At 45.8% G+C, this 19,916-nt stretch overlaps 1 protein-coding gene across 1 annotated transcript in view; it reads right to left on the bottom strand.

Moving 5' to 3' along the window:
* Positions 1-10,063: 10,063 nt before the first annotated feature.
* LOC138674744 (uncharacterized) overlaps positions 10,064-19,916 on the bottom strand; it is a 49,989-nt gene continuing 40,136 nt past the window's right edge. The window contains exons 8-10 of the mRNA XM_069762560.1: positions 13,580-13,641; positions 12,610-12,785; positions 10,064-10,160 (exon numbers count right to left, since the gene is read on the bottom strand). Of these exons, the coding sequence (XP_069618661.1) occupies positions 10,064-10,160; positions 12,610-12,785; positions 13,580-13,641 (335 nt within the window). The remainder of the gene's footprint in view (positions 10,161-12,609; positions 12,786-13,579; positions 13,642-19,916) is intronic.

The raw sequence follows: 19,916 nt of genomic DNA, 5'->3' as shown, positions 1-19,916 counted from the left end.
ACTGAAGGCATCAAAACTATGAATTAACACATGTGGAATTATATACTTAACAAAAAAGTGTTAAACAACTGAAAATATGTCTTATATTCTAGGTTCTTCAAAGTAGCCACCTTTTCCTTTGATGACTGCTTTGCACACTCTTGGCATTCTCTTGATGAGCTTCAAGAGGTAGTCACGGGGAATGGTTATCACCATTCACCTGCTGAATAGGGCATAAACTCCTGGAGAGAGCATCAGCCCAGGTGTTTGTAGACCCAGTAATGTAGGTAATGGAAAAATGAAATTGTGATTAAAACTAGGCCCACCTGGCCTGAAAGGAATTAAGCCTCTAGGTTTTTGCCAAATAGATTAAATTTTTAGGGTCAGTGAGCACTACGAACTTTAGCAGAGCCCTTCCCAGGTGGCGAGCAGCATGGCGATTGGTGACCAGACACACAAACAGCAGACAAGTCTAACTCACCGGAACCAAGAAACCGCAGAGTCACTGCATGAACTAAGGTGAACAATTTAAAACCAAGCACAGGTACCAAAACATGAACCTCCTAAGAAGCACAGGATGCTGACCATAACCACCCACCAGAACTAAGAATAATCAGGAGCAAAGGAGAAAGTGGCAAGTTTACATCTGCCTGCAGCAGTCTCTTGAACTTGGTGGGGCAATGCACAATCTCCAACCCCTGACAACAGAGACCCCAGAACAGGGGATAGAAGACTGGAGGGAACCTCCCACCATCTGACTGCCCCAACTGGTACGGCGTTTTGCACCCGCTGGCAGCAACTAACAGTAGTGGACCCGTACAGCTTAATTTCTGGGAGGCAGGGGGCTGGATGCAAGGAGTGCATCTCCTAAAATGTGATATCCTGACTGAGCAAGTACCCCAGCAAGCTCTGCCCCCTGGAGATGACACACTGCCCCTCATGGCCAGTGATGGGTGAAGGGTGACCAGTCAGAGAGCTGTAGCAGGCCCAGGAGTGCGAGGCACTCGCTCAGGTACAGAGCTACCATTCCTGACAGGGGGCAGCAAATTATGATGAATTGAGGGTGGGGTTGGGGAGAGCAAATAAGGTTGAATTGAGGGTGGGGGAGTAAATGATGATGCATTGAGACTGGGGGACAGCAAGTGATGATGAATTGTGGGTGGGGGGAGCAAATTATGGTATTTGTCCCTTGTATGTGGTATTATTCGGTCACTATGTGGTGGTAAAATATGGTTTGATTAAGATCTGGCGGTATTTGTTAATTGTTTGTTGCTTTATTTGATCACTATGTGGTGGTAATATGTGGTCTTGACATGGTGTGATGGTATTTGTTGCTTGTATGTGGTATTATTGTTATTGGTTATTTTAAAAAATGTAAGTGACACATTCCCTTAAAGAAAAATAAATAAAATTATAACTAAAAAGAGTATTGGAAATAGGTTAGAGTAGAGTAGGGCCCGACAGGCTGGGTCATGATGGCAAGCTGGAAAAATCTTTTGGTCAGAAGAAAAGCTGCTGGCTATGTATGTGATCTGGTGTTTGATGGGAACTGTTGATGTGTGATTGGTGAGGACGTGGTGTAGAAGTTGAGGTTTTCCAAGAGTGGGACTGTGGAAGGTTCAAGGGGTGGAGGCAGAGCTGAGGTGGATCCTGGCTGGAGTCTCACGGGTGACCTGAAATTCCTGGTGACAGCCCTGCCCAGGGGTCCCTGTTGTGAATTCTGCTTTTGGGCTCCCTCCGGTGGTTGTAGGTAGTAATGCAGTTGTCCCTGGGCTGCAGTCCTGGTCAGGTGTATCTGCTGATTGCAATTCTGACTGGGGTATTTAGGTTTGCAGGATTCATTAGTCCTTGCCAGTTGTCAATGGTTTTTGGGAGGTGTTGGACCTCTGTCTGGTTTCTCCTGCTTAGCTGCCAATTCAGCAAAGATAAGTGTCTGTTTTTTTTCCATGGCACACATGCTGTGTGCTGGATTTTTTATTGTATTTCTGCTCTGTGTGTAGGATTCTCTGGAGTTGCAGATATACGTTCCACGTCTTTAGTTAGGTGGAGGAATTTTTTGTATAATCTGCTGTGGATATTTTTGGAAGGGTTTTAATACTGACCGAACAGTATTCAGTCCTATCCTTTGCTATTTTAGCTAGAGTGGCCTCTTTTGCTAAATCCTGTTTTCTGCCTGTGTGTGTCTTTCCTCTCCTACTCACAGTCAATATTCGTGGGGGGCTGCCTATCCTTTGGGGTTCTGCTCTGAGGCACGATAGTATTTCTATTTCCATCTATAGGGGTATTTAGTCCTCCGGCTGTGACGAGGTGTCTAGGGTTTGTTAGGCACACCCCACGGCTACTTCTAGTTGCGGTGTTAGATCAGGATTTGCAGTCAGTACAGCTACCACCTACTCCAGTGAAAGTTATTCATGTGGCTCCAAGGTCACCGGATCATAACAGTACAACTGGCCCATAATGAGTTAAATGCATCTCAGAAGAAGGGAAGAAAGGTGATGAGCCATTTTTTTTCTCTGCAGTCTGCTTCATCTTCTCTTCCCTCTTTATCTCTGGGTGGCTGAGGAGTCTTGTGCTAGCATGGATGTTCAGGAATTAGCTTCTTGTGTAGACTAGCTTGCTGCTAGGGTACAGGGTATTTCTGATTATATTGTTCAGGCTCCTGTTTTAGAACCGAAGATTTGTTTTATGGTGACAGGTCCAAATTTTTGAGTTTTAAAAACAACTGTAAACTGTTTTTTGCTCTGAGACCTCGATCCTCCGGTGATTCCATTCAGCAGGTTAAAATCGTCACCTCCCTGCTGCGTGGCGATCCGCAGGATTGGGCGTTTTCCCTGGAAACTGGGAATCCGGCTTTGCTTAATGTAGAACCTAATTCTGTGGATCAAGCTGAGAAGACCTTGTTGGCCCTGTCTCAGGGTCAAGAGGCGGCAGAATTGTATTGTCAGAAATTCAGAAAATGGTCTGTGTTGACTAAATGGAATAATGATGCTTTGGCGGCAATTTTCAGAAAGGGTCTTTCTGAATCCGTTAAAGATGTTATGGTGGAGTTTCCCACGCCTTCCGGTCTGAGTGATTCTATGTCTCTGGCCATTCAGATTGACCGGTGCTTGCGGGAGTGCAGAACTGTGCGCGCTGTGGCATTGCCCTCAGAGCAGATTCCTGAGCCAATGCATTGTGATAGGATTCTGTCTAGAACGGAACGACAAGGATTCAGACGTCAGAATAGGTTGTGTTATTATTATGGCGACGCTTCTCATTTCATATCAGTCTGCCCTAAGCGGACAAAGAGGATCACTAGTTCATTTACCATCAGCACTGTACAACCTAAATTTCTGTTATCTGTGTCCTTGATCTGCTCATTGTCATCATTTTCTGTCATGGCGTTTGTGGATTCAGGCGCCACCTTGAACTTAATGGACTTTGAGTTTGCCAGGCGTTGTGGTTTTCCCTTGCAGCCTTTGCAGAACCCTATTCCTTTAAGGTGCATTGATGCTACACCCTTGGCTAAAAATAAGCCACAGTTTTGGACACAGGTGACCATGCGCATGGCGCCAGCCCATCAGGAAGATTGTCGATTTCTGGTGTTGCATAATTTGCATGATGCTATCGTGCTGGGTTTTCCGTGGTTGCAGGTACATAATCCTGTGTTGGATTGGAAGTCTATGTCTGTGACTTTTTGGGGTTCTCAGGGGGTTCATAATGATGTTCCTTTGATGTCAATCTCCTCTTCTTCCTCTTCTGAAATTTCAGAGTTTTTGTCTGATTTTCAGGATGTATTCGATGAGCCCAAGTCCAGCTTCCTTCCACCGCACAGGGACTGTGATTGTGCGATTGACTTGATTCCAGGCTGTAAGTTTCCTAAGGGTCGACTTTTCAACCTGTCTGTGCCTGAACATACCGCCATGCGGAGCTATATTAAGGAGTCTTTGGAGAAAGGGCATATTCGGCCATCTTCTTCACCGTTGGGAGCGGGGTTCATTTTTGTTGCTAAAAAAGATGGCTCCTTGAGACCCTGTATTGATTATCGCCTCTTGAATAATATCACGGTCAAGTTTCAATACCCTTTACCTTTGCTTACCGATTTATTTGCTAGGATTAAGGGAGCTAGTTGGTTTACGAAGATTGACCTTCGGGGGGGCATATAATCTTGTTCGTATTAAGCAGGGTGATGAATGGAAAACTGCGTTTAACACACCCAAAGGCCATTTTGAATAACTTGTGAAGCTATTCGGCCTCACTAATGCTCCATCTGTTTTTCAGTCCTTCATGCATGATATCTTCCGGACTTATATTGATAAGTTCTTGATTGTATATTTGGATGATATTTTGATTTTTTCTGATGATTGGGAGTCTCATGTGGAACAGGTCAGGATGGTATTTCAGATCCTTCGTGACAATGCCCTGTTTGTGAAAGGGTCTAAGTGTCTCTTTGGGGTGCAGAAGGTTTCTTTTTTGGGCTTCATTTTTTCTCCCTCGTCTATAGAGATGTGTTGTGAAAGGCAATTCAGTATCACAATGGACATGAAGGTCAGAGCACACACAGTGATCTGACAATAACCCAAAATAACAGAACGAGCTCTGAGACGTGGGAACTCTGCAGACCGCAATCCCTGATCCTCTCCAAACACAACTAGAGGCAGCCGTGGATTGCGCCTAACGCTACCTATGCAACTCGACACAGCCTGAGAAACTAACTGAAGATAGAAAAATAAGACTACCTTGCCTCAGAGAAATACCCCAAAGGAAAAGGCAGCCCCCCACATATAATGACTGTGAGATAAGATGAAAAGACAAACGTAGGGATGAAATAGATTCAGCAAAGTGAGGCCCGATATTCTAGACAGAACGAGGATAGGAAAGATAACTTTGCGGTCTACACAAAACCCTAAAGAAAACCACGCAAAGGGGGCAAAAAGACCCTCCGTACCGAACTAACGGCACGGAGGTACACCCTTTGCGTCCCAGAGCTTCCAGCAAAACAAATAGACAAGCTGGACAGAAAAAATAGCAACAAATAGCAAAGAAGCACTTAGCTAAGCAGAGCAGCAGGCCACAGGAATGATCCAGAGAAACACAAGTCCAACACTGGAACATTGACAGGAAGCATGAATCAAAGCATTAGGTGGGGTTAAGTAGAGAAGCACCTAACGACCTCACCAGATCACCTGAGGGAGGAAACTCAGAAGCAGCAGTACCAGTTTCCTCCACAAACGGAAGCTCCCAGAGAGAATCAGCCGAAGTACCACTTGTGACCACAGGACGGAGCTCTGCCACAGAATTCACAACAGAGATGGATCCGGTTAAGGTTCAAGCCATTCATGATTGGATTCAGCCCACATCCGTGAAAAGCCTTCAGAAATTTTGGGGTTTTGCAAATTTTTATCGCCGTTTCATTGCTAATTTTTCCAGCGTGGTTAAACCCTTGACCGATTTGACAAAGAAAGACGCTGATGTGGCGAATTGGTCCTCTGCGGCTGTCTCTGCCTTTCAGGAGCTTAAACGTCGATTTACTTCTGCTCCGGTGTTGCGCCAACCGGATGTTTCTCTTCCGTTTCAGGTTGAGGTTGACGCTTCTGAGATTGGGGCAGGGGCTGTTTTGTCTCAGAGGGATCCTGTTGGTTCCCTAATGAAACCATGTGCCTTCTTTTCCCGTAAGTTTTCGCATGCTGAATGCAATTATGATGTCGGCAATCGGGAGTTGTTGGCTATGAAGTGGGCGTTTGAGGAGTGGCAACATTGGCTTGAGGGAGCTAAGCATCGTATTGTGGTCTTGACCGATCATAAGAATTTGATTTACCTCGAGTCTGCCAAACGGCTGAATCCTAGACAGGCTTGATGGTCCTTGTTTTTTTCCCATTTTGATTTTGTGGTCTCGTACCTTCCGAGTTCTAAGAACATTAAGGCTGATGCCCTCTCTAGGAGTTTTTTGCCTGATTCTCCTGAGGTTTTGGAACCGGTCGGTATTCTGAAAGAAGGGGTGGTACTTTCTGCCATTTCCCCTGATTTACGACGGGTTCTTCAGGAATGTCAGGCTGACAGACCTGACTGCTGTCCTGTGGGGAAACTGTTTGTTCCTGACAGATGGACTAGTAGAGTAATTTCTGAGGTTCACTGTTCCGTGTTGGCTGGTCATCCTGGCATTTTGGTACCAGAGACTTGGTTGGTAGGTCCTTTTGGTGGCCTTCTTTGTCGCGTGATGTGCGTTCTTTTGTGCAGTCCTGTGGGACTTGTGCGCGGGCCAAGCCTGGTTGTTCCCGTGCTAGTGGGTTGCTTTTGCCATTGCCGGTCCCTAAGAGGCCCTGGACGCATATTTCTATGGATTTTATTTCTGATCTTCCGGTTTCCCAGAGGATGTCGGTTATCTGGGTTGTTTGTGACCGGTTTTCTAAGATGGTTCATTTGGTGCCTTTGCCTAAATTGCCTTCCTCTTCGGATTTGGTTCCGTTGTTTTTTCAGCATGTGGTTCGTTTGCATGGTATTCCGGAGAATATTGTGTCCGACAGAGGTTCCCAGTTTGTTTCTAGGTTTTGGCGGGCCTTTTGTGCTAGGCTGGGCATTGATTTGTCTTTTTCTTCTGCGTTTCATCCTCAGACAAATGGTCAGACTGAGCGAACTAATCAGACTTTGGAGACTTATTTGAGATGCTTTGTGTCTGCTGATCAGGATGATTGGGTGGCTTTCTTGCCATTGGCCGAGTTTGCCCTTAATAATCGGGCTAGTTCAGCTACTTTGGTTTCGACTTTCTTTTGTAATTTTGGTTTTCATCCTCGCTTTTCTTCTGGGCAGGTTGAGCCTTTTGACTGTCCTGGTGTGGATTCTGTGGTTGACAGGTTGCAGCAGATTTGGGTTCATGTGGTGGACAATTTGGTGTTGTCTCAGGAGGAGGCTCAACGTTTTGCGAACCGTCGTCGGTGTGTTGGTTCCCGGCTTTGGGTTGGGGATCTGGTCTGGTTGTCTTCCCGTCATGTTCCTATGAAGGTTTCTTCTCCTGAGTTTAAGCCTCGGTTTATTGGTCCTTACAGGATTTCTGAGATTATTAATCCGGTGTCTTTTCGACTGGCGCTTCCGGCCTCTTTTGCGATCCATAATGTCTTCCATAGATCTTTATTGCAGAAATATGTGGAGCCCGTTGTTCCCTCTGTTGATCCTCCAGCCCCTGTGTTGTTTGATGGGGAGTTGGAATATGTTGTTGAGAAGATTTTGGATTCCCGTTTTTCGAGGCGGAGGCTTCAGTACCTTGTCAAATGGAAGGGTTATGGCCAGGAGGATAATTCTTGGGTTTTTGCCTCTGATGTCCATGCCGCTGATTTGGTTCGTGCCTTTCATCTGGCTCGTCCTGATCGGCCTGGGGGCTCTGGTGAGGGTTCGGTGACCCCTCCTCAAGGGGGGGTACTGTTGTGAATTCTGCTTTTGGGCTCCCTCTGGTGGTTGTAGGTGGTAATGCAGTTGTCACTGGGCTGCAGTCCTGGTCAGGTGTATCTGTTGATTGCAATTCTGACTGGGGTATTTAGGTTTGCAGGATTCATTAGTCCTTGCCAGTTGTCAATGGTTTTTGGGAGGTGTTGGACCTCTGTCTGGTTTCTCCTGCTTAGCTGCCAATTCAGCAAAGATAAGTGTCTGGTTTATTTTCTATGGCACACATGCTGTGTGCTGGATTTTTTATTGTATTTCTGCTCTGTGTGTAGGATTCTCTGGAGTTGCAGATATACGTTCCACGTCTTTAGTTAGATGGAGGAATTTTTTGTATAATCTGCTGTGGATATTTTTGGAAGGGTTTTAATACTGACCACACAGTATTCTAAATCCTGTTTTCTGCCTGTGTGTGTCTTTCCTCTCCTACTCACAGTCAATATTCGTGGGGGGCTGCCTATCCTTTGGGGTTCTGCTCTGAGGCAAGATAGTATTCCTATTTCCATCTATAGGGGTATTTAGTCCTCCGGCTGTGACGAGGTGTCTAGGGTTTGTTAGGCACAACCCACGGCTACTTCTAGTTGCGGTGTTAGATCAGGATTTGCGGTCAGTACAGTTACCACCTACTCCAGTGAAAGTTATTCATGCGGCTCCAAGGTCACCGGATCATAACAGGTCCCCTATTTATCTCCAGGAAGTAGGGAGTCTATACTGTATGTCCCCATAAGTATTATTATGTCAGATATGGATTCCCCAGGGGTGCTCTTGCTCTCTGTTGTCTTATGTGGTATTTTATCTCTAATGCCGGGGTCACACTTGTGAGTGCAATGCGTAAAACTTGCACGAGTCTCTCGCCTCAATACCCGGCACTGCCACCGGTACTCGAGAACGAAGCTTGCGGCTGCATGTATTTCTATGCAGCTGAACGCTCCGTTCTCGAGTGCCAGCGGCAGTGCTGGGTATTGATGTGAGAGACTCGTGCGAGTTTCTCGCATACTCGCAAGTGTGACCCCGGCCTTACACTAACAGACACTTTTCTGCACAAAAGGAAACAACAAAATCAGAGCAGAATACATCATTGTAACATCTTTAATCTGGTCCCTTGCCTGAATAGATGGGACTTGGGTAACACCACAATGGATAATCTTATTCAATATATATGACAAAAACATCTGGAGTAAATAATTCAAAAATTAAAAATACTTAAAACGGTTATAACTTTATTTAATTACAAAAAGGCACAAAGTCAATAAAATAGTATTATGACAACCGTTTCTACAGAGAGAGGGATTAGTAAGAACAGAGCTGTGTGGATCCTAAATGCATAGTATATGTAATGAGGTGGGTACAGCATAAATTATCATATTATATTAGAAGGTGCTATCAATCCCATACAGTAAATATTTATATGGTTTTATATCTGTATATCAGTCCAAATTGGACAAAAAATACCCATCACTGGGGAACACAATTTTTTAAGAGTTAGGTCAGACAACTGTTCTTAATTAATTTTTGGATGCTGAATCCAGAAATGATCTCAGTTTTTCTCTATCACATCAAGTTTTTGAACTATAGGATTTTTGTCTTCTCAAAACTATGTAAACTACTGTACCTAAAAAGTGTTTTTTTTTTTTTTTAAATAGTACAAATATGAACAAAAAATGAAATATATAAGAAATAGGCATGACAAAGTTGTGACTATTCTTACAAGTTGCCACGTAGCTCTATATGAGTCGAATTGTAATCAGATAACAAGTCTTATTACAGATATCAGTGCAATTGTGCTTCTCTGGCAGGTAAGTTGTGGAGGAAAAACTTGATGACCTAGAAAAAAACTGACTACATTTTTGGAATCAGCATGCCAATTTTAGTATAAATCAGCTCAAAAACCTAACTCAACAGAAAATGTTTTTCAAATTGTTCCCCTATCCTTCCTTAGGACTCCACACGTGTAGCCCCAAAGCGCGTTTCGCGATGGCTTCTTCGGGGGCCATATTTGGGGTATGTCCTGATCATCTTTATATAGTGTTCTTTAAATGTGCATCAGCACTATGGGCGTCCTCGGCACATGTGTCCCATTAGTCGCGCCGGAGGTTGTGTCACACTCTGCAGCCCATGGCGGTGCGGGTCGCGAGGAATTCCCCGATGACGTCACTGACCCGCACACGTCATTAAAAGGTGCCCAGTGCGACGCTCTGGTCAGCAAGAAATGAATTACATAGGCACTTCCCACTTACTATAAAGGGGGGCGCTGGTTACAGAGACCGCCATATAAGGTGTGGGCACATAAAAAGGGCATCATGCTTCTCTATTTAGTTCTGTATTGGAATACAATAGCGCACACAAACATGACATAAAAGTTTTTTCTATAAAGATATAGGGAAAAGAACGGACATATTCAGATGTTACTCCTTGGTGTCTATAACCAAAATATGTACAACCATATTGATAATTTAAAACCACACATATACGGGTGGTATACAGTGCATGATATTCATCTATAATTTAGTAAAGTAGTGTGAACATATGAATAACTGTGCACAGTGAAGATCTAAATCAAAATTTGTGAAGCAATGGGAAATGATGGTAATAATAAATAGGAAGTGATAAAACTAAAATAATACAAAAGTTAATAGCTATATATAATATAAAAGGACCAAAGGTGAAAATAGCATCATGTGCCTTCAATTAAGTTCTGACACTCCAAAGATATTCCAATGTGCATAATAGTCCCAAATAGGTTGAACTTGGTAACGAACATATTAAACGAACTAAAGAAAAGGATAAAAACAAAAAGACATACAATTAATAAAATAAAACCAGATAGTCGATATTTTTAAAGAAAAGGAACAAAGCTCAATTGTTCGCTCAGACCAGTCAAAACCATGGTATTAAGAATAGAGATCCGCTTGCATTCACGTTGTGCGAGAATACGTTTATAATTGCCCCTCTTATTCCTAATTGTACACGGTCAATGCCCCACACTTGTAATTCAGTGGGGTTGCAGTTGTGTTTTAATTTAAAGTGGCGTGGGATCGTCTTTAGAGTACTCGGATCCGCCACATCACGTGTAGCCATGATGTCTCCTACATGCTCGAGCGTTCTCACTCGTGGTTCTCTGGACACCAATCCAATATAAATTAGATTACATGTACAGCGAGCATATTATATGACATGGGATGTGCTGCACGTGATGTAGTCTCTGATCCCATACTCTCTCTGAAGATCTGAGGCCATAAAGTTTGCCACCCAAATATGGTTCTTGCATGCCACACAATCTCCACAGGGGTAAAAGCCTGTCTTGTTTGCCCACATTAAATTACTTTTTGTTTTGGTCACATAGTGGCTTTTGCAAAGGATATCTTTTAGATTCCTATTTCTACGTGCGGTCATTAGTGGTCATTCAGGAAGAAGCCTAGAGAGGGAGGGGTCAGTCCGCATAATGGACCAATGTCTATTTAATATCGTGCGCAGAATGTTCCAGTGATCATTAAAAGTAGAGATATAGCGAATTCCCACATCTTTTTTTGATAGTCTTGTTTTTGTTTTGGAAGGACAGCAAGTCACCTCTAGAGGACTGACATGCCCTCCTGTATCCCTGTCTGGTACTCCTCTCACTGTATCCTCTATCCCTAAATCTCTGCCCAAGGTCCACAGCCTGCTTCTTACACAATTCATCAGATGCACAAATCCTTCCGGCATGAAGAAATTGGCCCCCCGGAATTGCTTTGCTAGTAGAGCTCAAATGGCATGAGGAAGCGTGTAGTAACACATTTACTGATGTTTGTCTACGATACATATCCGTATGTATTCATCCTTTGTCCTGTACTTTGAGCTCAATATCCAAGAATGGGATGATTTTTTTGTTGTATACATACGTCAACCTGATGTTGGGCTCGTTGCGGTTCAGAACTGACATAAATGTGTCTAAATCATTGGCAGAGCCTTGCCATATAAATAAGATATCGTCTATATAGAGATACCATTCTAAGATCTGGGGGGGGGGGGGGGGCGTGTGCGTCATCCAGGAAAATCCCGCTCTCCCATAAACCTAAAAAGAGATTTGCATACGACGGCGCACACACTGCCCCCATTGTAGTGCCCTGCTTCTGCAGAAAGCAACGATCATTGAATGTGAAAAAGTTGTGTATCACTACAAACTGCCACAGGTCCAACACCAGCTCTCTCATATCTGCTTCCAAATTACTTGCCTTCAAGAAGAATCGTGCTGCTTTTAAGCCATCTTAATGGCGAATATTAGTATATAACGATTCAACATCTGCCATAACCAACAGCATGTCAGAGTCAATGTATAGACCATCCAGCCTCCTCAGAACGTCCGTGGTGTCTCAGACATAGGAGGGCAGAGTCTCCACCTGTAGTTTGAGATAATGTTCTATAACAGTGGTCTCCAACCTTTCTAACCTTGAGAGCAACATTCAGCTAAGAGAGAGGGTCGCGAGCCACATTCAGCTCTGAGAGAGGGTTGAGAGCCACATCCAGCTCCCACCACCTTCAAAGTAGGGTCAACCATAACCCCCATTACGGGTATAATGATAACCGAAGCTTTTCCACAGAAATTACTCCAAAGCAGTAGACTGAGATCAAGGGGTTCCCACAATACCCCCATTCAGTATTCTCCCAGCAAGGACTCCCAACACACTGTCACATGCAGCTTTGAGCACCTCCTCTAACATGTAGTACCATCCTCCAGCGTACCATACCTAAAACATCTCTAAACCCCAAAGACCAGTAAATGTGTATCCAGATCTGCTCTTCTGTGCAGGGCTGCTCACAACATTCACCATTTTGAGATGTGGTCTTCATACCTGTTTGCTAGAACTGGACCTAAAGCAACAAGTTGGCAGGAAGTCGCGAGCCACAATTCATGGGACCGCGAGCCACATTTGGCTCCCGAGCTACAGGTTGGGGAGCCCTGTTCTATAAATTTACAGGTGGAATCACATAGCCCTCCAATGCCAGAGACAATCGTACATCCCGGGGGTGAAACAGGATCCTTGTGGACCTTGGGCAGAAGTTAGAAAGTTGGAATCACTGGGTAATTTACTAGAAGTCCTTCTAGTGTTTTTTTTTTAGGAATGATGCCTCTCTCTAAGGCCATTTCTAATATAAATGACAAATCTGTATTAAATTTTTATAGGGGGTTCTCTGGTAATTGAGAGTCGATCTCTTTATTTCGTAATTGCCTGAATACCTCACGTTCGTACTTTTCCACCGGCCATATCACCATGTTTCCCCCCTTGTCTGATGACTACGTCATCAAACATCTTAATCTCTTCTAACGCCTTCCGTTGCTGTAGAGTGAGATTATCTTTTTTCCTATTGTTGCTAGTGGTTTTAAAATCCTCAGCTACTAATTGTGTAAATATCTTTACCTGTGGGCATAAGGACAAGGGAGGAAAGGCGGTGGACCTAGAGGTTATGGGCGGTGCAGAAGTACCTATGATTTCTGGATTGGACTCCATTTCAAGTTCCTCCATCTTATTTGAAGGCACATGATGCTATTTTCACCTTTGGTCATTTTATATTATATATAGCTATTAACTTTTGTATTATTTTAGTTTTATCACTTAATATTTATTATTACCATCATTTCCCATTGCTTCCCAAATTTTGATTTAGATCTTCACTGTGCACAGTTATTCATATGTTCACACTATTTTACTAAATTATAGATGAATATCATGCACTGTATACCACCCGTATATGTGTGGTTTTATATTATCAATATGGTTGTACGTAATTTTGGTTATAGACACCAAGGAGTAACATCTGAATATGTCCGTTCTTTTCCCTATATCTTTATAGAAAAAACTTTTCTTTTTTGTGTGCGCTATTGTATTCCAATACAGAACTAAATAGAGAAGCATGATGCCCTTTTTATGTGCCCACACCTTATATGGCGGTCTCTGTAACCAGCGCCCCCCTTTATAGTAAGTGAGAAGTGTGCATGTCACTCATTTCTTGCTGACCGGAGCGTCGCACTGGGCGCCTGTTAAAGACGTGTGCGGGTCAGTGACGTCATCAGGGAATTCCCCACGACCCGCACCGCCATGGGCTGCAGAGTGTGACACAACCTCCGGCGCGACTGATGGGACACATGCGCCGAGGACGCCCATAGTGCTGATGCACATTTAAAGAGCACTATATAAATATGATCAGGACATACCCCAAATATGGCCCCCGAAGAAGCCATCGCGAAACGCGCGTTGGGGCTACACGTGTGGAGTCCTAAGGAGGGATAATGGGTAAGAGCATGGATACATAGCATTAGGTAGATAGTAGCATGGTACCATATTAGCACATAGCACTTAGCACTTTAGGTATTTTTTGTCCAATTTGGACTGATATACAGATATAAAACCATATAAATATTTACTGTATGGGATTACTAGCACCTTATAATATAATATGATAATTTATGCTGTACCCACCTCATTACATATACTATGCATTTAGGACCCACACATCTGTGTTGTTACTAATCCCTCTCTCTGTCGAAACGGTTGTCATAATACTATTTTATTGACTTTGTGCCTTTTTGAAATTAAATAAAGTTATAAGCTTTTTAAGTATTTTTAGTTTTTGGATTATTTACTCCAGATGTTTTTGTTATATACTTTTCTGCACCAAGTTGGATTTTCTATTTTCCCAGTATTGGTGAATCAGTATAATTATGTGCATAGATTTTGTTACACTATATCATTGTTATTTATTCTGTGTGGCACTTATATAATTTGCACAATCTAGGAACCTTTGTTTAAAGGAGGTCGGGGGTATTTCTGGCCGATTATCATGCTGGGGCAGTTTGATTTTTGCGTATAGCACAATTGCCCTTTATTAAAACTTTTTTTTGTTTAAAAATTTGTGTTGTTTCTTTGTGTTTTGCATTGAAACTATAAAATAATTGTATGTTTTTATGATACCCACCGGTGCGCGCTGCTATTATTTGCATTTCTCTCGGTCTTTTCTTTTGGTTTATAACTAGTGTTGAGCATTCCAATACCGCAAGTATCGGGTATCAGCCGATATTTGCGGTATCGGAATTCCGATATCGAATTCCGATATTTTCCGCGTATCGGATACCGGAATCGGAAGTTCCCAGAATTCAAAACTGCTCGCAGCAGCCAATGAGGAATGAATGGAAGTGTGGGCACATCCTGTTTAGCATGGTGGGCATGTAACTACTGGCAAGGCTGTGATTGGCTGCTGAAATGATGTCACGATGCACTATATAAAACGCTGCCGCCATTTTGTGCTCACTCTGCTGTGATTTCAGTTAGGGACAGGACGCTGTGTTCTAACTGAGGGCCAGTTGAGATAGCGTATTGCTTCTTTGTGCTTTTCCCAGGCTAATTTAGCAAACGCTGTGTGTTCACCTTGCTCTTGCCTTGCAGCGCTGTTTTAACAGCGTTCTGCAAGGTCTCTGTGTGTGTGTCTGTGTGCAGCTCACTCTGTAGTCTGTGTGCAGCCATATACCCGGTTGTATTCAGCTCAGGGGGGGTTCACACTGCCTCATACTGTTCTATCCATTGTCCTTTTTTGGTCATAGTGCAGCCTTCTGCACATTTTTTCTAAAATTTCCTATTAGTGTTCTTCCACCCGTCTCTAGCTAAATTGTGGAAAAACACTAGATAGGATAACCTAGAGGAGGGTTTTTGGGCCTTGCAGCGCCGTTTACGGCTGTCTGCACGGTCTCCGTGTGAGCGCAGCTCGCCCTGTAGTCTGTGTGCAGCCACAGCCGGTTGTATTCAGCTCAGGGTGCGTCACTGCCTCATACCATTAAATAACTTGTCCTTTTTTTGCAAATAGTGCAGCCTGCTGCAAATTTTTTCTAAAATTTCCTATTAGTGTCTTTGTCTTTCCACCCGTCTCCAGCTAAATTGTGGAAAAACACTACATATGATAACCTAGAGGAGAGTTTTTGGGCCTTGCAGCGCCGTTTACGGCTGTCTGCATGGTCCCCGTGTGAGTTAAATTCGCTCTGTAGCCCGATCTGCAGAAAAAAAAAAAGTAAAGTTCACCAAACATCACTTAACACTTGTGTAGGCCACATTTTATCAATAATAAAGTCTAGTCCACACTTTACAAAATTAGTGTTTCTTACACCTGTTAGGAGGAGCATTTCAGGAATAAGCACACTAAGGCCTTAGTACTTTTCTGCTTATCTTTATCTGTCAACCAAGATGAAGAGGGCAGGGAGTAAGGCACGTGGGCGTGGGAGCGGAGCAGGGAGAGGAGCAGGGAGAGGACGTGGTGATTCTGTGCCTGCTGCGGGCACTCATCACTCAGTTTTAGCAGGGAACAGTCCTTCATGCGCAGCTTTGTCGGAGAGCGCCGTGCACCGCTGCTGCATGAAGATCAAATTGAAGCCGTTGTCGGATGGATGGCAGCTAACGCATCGGCATCGACTTCAATTAGTGCCACATCCTCTCAGGCACAGACCACTGGGGACCAGCCATCTGTCTCTTCACCACCTGCCAAATTGGCCAGGCAGTCAGAGACCCAGGACAGGAGCCGTCTCTACTTCTGTTCTCTGAATCTCTTGGCTTGGAAACAGGGGGCCAGCCAAGCAGCATTGGAGAAATGGAAGAAGAGGCAGTGTGCAGTGATGCCCAACAGCTTTGTTTCTCTGACTCTGAAGAGGCGGGTGGGCCAGTGCCTCCGGTGACCACAGCACAGTACGCATCTGATGATGAAACTCAGGTGCCGCTTTCTGGTGCGTACTGTGCTGCCGAGACTACCCAGGAAGAGCAGTTGGTGGCAGAGGGTAGTGGAGATGATGAGGTCTTTGACCCATCGTGGCGTGAGGAACAGGAAGGTGGTGGGAGCAGCTCTGAGGAAGAGATTCCCCTAACGGGCCAAAGAGGGAGAGGGAGGGGCAACACTGCGGAGCCTGTAGCCTCCACTTTGGCACCCTTTAGGAGCCTGTCTCTTCCAAAAGCCAAAAAGGGTGCTCCCAAGACTTGCAGTGCCTGGTCCTTTTTTGACACAGTTGCAGATGACATTTGTTTTGTCAAATGCAAGCTGTGTCATCAGAAAGTCAAAAGAGGTAAAAGTGTCAGCAACCTCAATACCACAAATATGTGGAAACATGTGCGGACCAGGCACGCAGTGGAGTTACAAAAACACACTGAAGACCTAGGCCAACCAACAGCGGCAGCTACCACCTCTTCAGCTCGTGTTGCCTCTTCCTCCAGCTCTCACACAGCTGGTTCGGCTTCCTCCCAGGACCGCCATGGAAGAACCTCTGGCACTGTTGTCCAGAGACCTAGTGTAATTTCACCCACAGCACCACATTCCCAGTCATCCTCACACTCCCAGCCTAGTCTACAGCCATCGGTAGTACAGGCATGGTAGAAAAGGCGGGCATTCTCGGCCAACCACCCCCGAGCACAGGCTCTGAATGCAGGCATTGCCAAACTTCTGTCACTGGAAATGCTTTCATTCAGGCTGGTGGAGACTGACAGCTTCCGTGACTTGATGGTATTGGCAGTCCCACAGTACAAGGTGCCCAGCCGCTTTTACTTCAGCGGGCAAGCTGTCCCTGCCCTGCACAAGCATGTGGAGGGACACATAAAACACGCGCTACTGAACGCCGTCAGTAGCAAGGTCCACCTCACCACCGATGCGTGGACCAGTCAACATGGACAGGGGCGATACCTTTCCCTCACTGCCCATTGGGTTAATGTTGTTGAGCCGGGTACAGATCGTGCGAGTGGCGCAGATCGTGTCCTGCCCACTCCAAGGATTGCAGGAATCCAGTCTGTACGCATTGACTCCTCCTCATACACAAGTTCCTGAGAATCATCGCTGCAGGAGTCCACCTCCACATGGACCCGTGAACGTTTACCTGTTACGACCGACATGAGCACAGCCGTGGCCAAACGTCAACAGGCCGTCTTGAAACTAGTTTCTTTGGGGAATCGAAGCGACACAGCGCAGGAGCTCTGGAATGCCATCAAGCAGGAGAGCGATGTGTGGTTTGTGCCAGCGAATCTCCAGCCAGGCATGGTAGTGTGTGACAATGGCCGAAATCTGGTGGCAGCTTTGGCCATTGGCAACCTCACTCACATCCCATGTCTGGCACATGTGCTCAATTTGGTTGTGCAGAGTTTTCTGAGGACTATCCGGATCTTGATGCACTGCTGCACAAGGTCCGCCTAGAGTGTGCTCACTTGCGGCGTTCCAGCTTGGTAAAATCCCGCATTGCAGCTCTGCAGCGCCGATTCTGCCTTCCGGAACATCGCATCATATGTGACCTACTTACCAGGTGGAATTCCACGTTACATATGTTGGAGCGGTTGTGTGAGCAGCAGCAAGCAGTAATGGAGTACCAGCTGCATCAGGTGCAAAGAAGTCGCAGTCAGCGCCGATCAGACTTCACAACCACAGAGTGGGCCACTATGAAGGACGTCTGCCAGGTTTTTCGTCCTTTCGATTATTCCACGCGGATGGCATGTGCAGATGATGCACTAGTCAGCATGACTGTCCCCCTTATCTGCCTGCTTCAACAAACACTGCAAGCGTTAAGGGTTGATGTTGTGGAAGAGGTGGAGGATGAGGAGTCACCTTTTTCATCAGCTTCTGGAGAGTCAGCGCCACGTGGTTCCTCACAAAGGGGTAGGCAGGGGCCACTTTCTGAGGAGGATGAGGAGGAGTCAATGGAGGAGGAAGAGCTCCGTCCAGAGGAGGGAGTTACACAATTGTCCAGTGGTCAGTGTGTACAGCGAGGGTGGGGTGATGACGAGCGGGCAGAGATCATGTCTCAAGCAGGGGACAGCGTTTCTGGGCCAGTTGGCAGTCTGCAGCACATGGTTGATTTCATGCTGCAGTGCCTGAAAAAACGACCACCGCATCGACCACATTCTCAACATGCCTGATTATTGGGTGTTCACCCTCCTCGATCCTCACTACCGGAACAACGTCCAAAACCTCATCCCAGCGTTGACCCGGGAGCGTAAAATGCGGGAGTACCACGACACACTGGTGAATTCCATCATCTTCTCCAGTCCAACTGAGAGGAGTGCTGCTAGTGCTTTACAAAGCAGCTCAGTGCATCGAGGCAGTGGAGGAGGCTCTGCACAAAGAGGGAGCAGAAGCAGTGCCTCTGCCCAAGACAAGACCAGTATGGCACAACTGTGGCAAACTTTTGTGTGCCCGCCACAAATGTCTACACCATCACCGGCGGCTCCAGTCAGCAGGAGGCAACGGTTCCGTCAGATGGTGACAGACTACATGTCTTGCCCTCTTACTGTACTCCCAGACGGCTCTTCCCCTTTCAAGTTTTGGGTCTCTAAGCTGGATACATGGCCAGAGCTAAGCCAGTATGCATTGGAGGTGCTGGCTTGCCCTGCGGCTAGTGTCTTATCGGAACGTGTCTTTAGTGCCGCAGGTGGTGTACTAACAGACCGTCGCATGCGACTATCCTCCGATAACGTTGACCGGCTTACTTTCCTGAAAATGAACCAGGCCTGGTTCTCACAGGAATTTGCCACTCCTCTGCCTGATTAAGTAATTGGGTGTCATCCAGGTCTCCTGATGTGTTCATCTTTCTACCACCTGAACTGCTATTCCTGGGCTCCAACACCGTGAGTTGCGGCTCAGAAGTGCAGGCTGCACAGTCAAAACATCGACCCAGTGTTATTGGGTTTCAGTAATGTCAGCTGATCCCCAGCTGTGTAGCCGGCAATGTGTCCTGCGACCGCCACGCTGGCACAACAACCTAAATGTAAGGGAACCTGTCCCCCCGGCGTTTGTTACTGAAAGAGCCACCTTGTGCAGCAGTAATGCTGCACAAGGAAAAGGTAGCTCTTTTAGTTTAGCTCCTTGCACACGCAGAACTTAACACTTATAAAATGTGTTCACTGATACCGTTATACCGTCCCGGAGCTGGGACTTTCCTTCGTAATGTGACGCAGCACAGCCGTCATTCCTACCCCCTTGGTGCCGTGCGCTGCCTCCTCAGCGTTGTTTTAAGCTGTCACGGACCCTGCGCTGTTCTGTTATCCCTTGGCCATGCCCAATTTGCGCTGCCTGTCTTCTGACATAATTTGGTGTCAGGCTGGCTGCGACTGTGCGGCCGCGCTACCCGAGATCCTGCCTCGCAGTGTCTTCTGATTGAATCACACTGCGGGCCTGGGATCCATGGGCATGCGCAGTGCATATCTTCCCCTCAGGCTCTCGCTCATCTCCCTCTGCCTTCTTCAGACTGTGCGCCGTCAGCTGATCCCTAATAGCATGCCACGGCCGTGACGCCGCACAGTCTGAAGAAGAGGGAAGGAGGGGAGTGAGAGTCGAGGATATGCACTGTGCATGCCCATGGATCCAAGGCCCGCAGTGGGATTACATTAGACGACACTGCGAGGTGGGATCTCGGGCAGCGTGGACGCACAGGCACTGACAGCCTGACACCTAAATGATGTCAGAAGACGGGCACCGCTAAGTGTGCATGGCCAAGGGATAACATAACAGCGCAGGCTCCGTGACAGCTTAAAACAACGCTG

This window comes from Ranitomeya imitator, chromosome 4 (assembly GCF_032444005.1).
Source record: "Ranitomeya imitator isolate aRanImi1 chromosome 4, aRanImi1.pri, whole genome shotgun sequence".
Lineage (NCBI taxonomy): Eukaryota > Metazoa > Chordata > Amphibia > Anura > Dendrobatidae > Ranitomeya > Ranitomeya imitator.
Note: the sequence above shows the minus strand (reverse complement) of the source record. Positions and strands in the feature narration are given on the sequence as shown.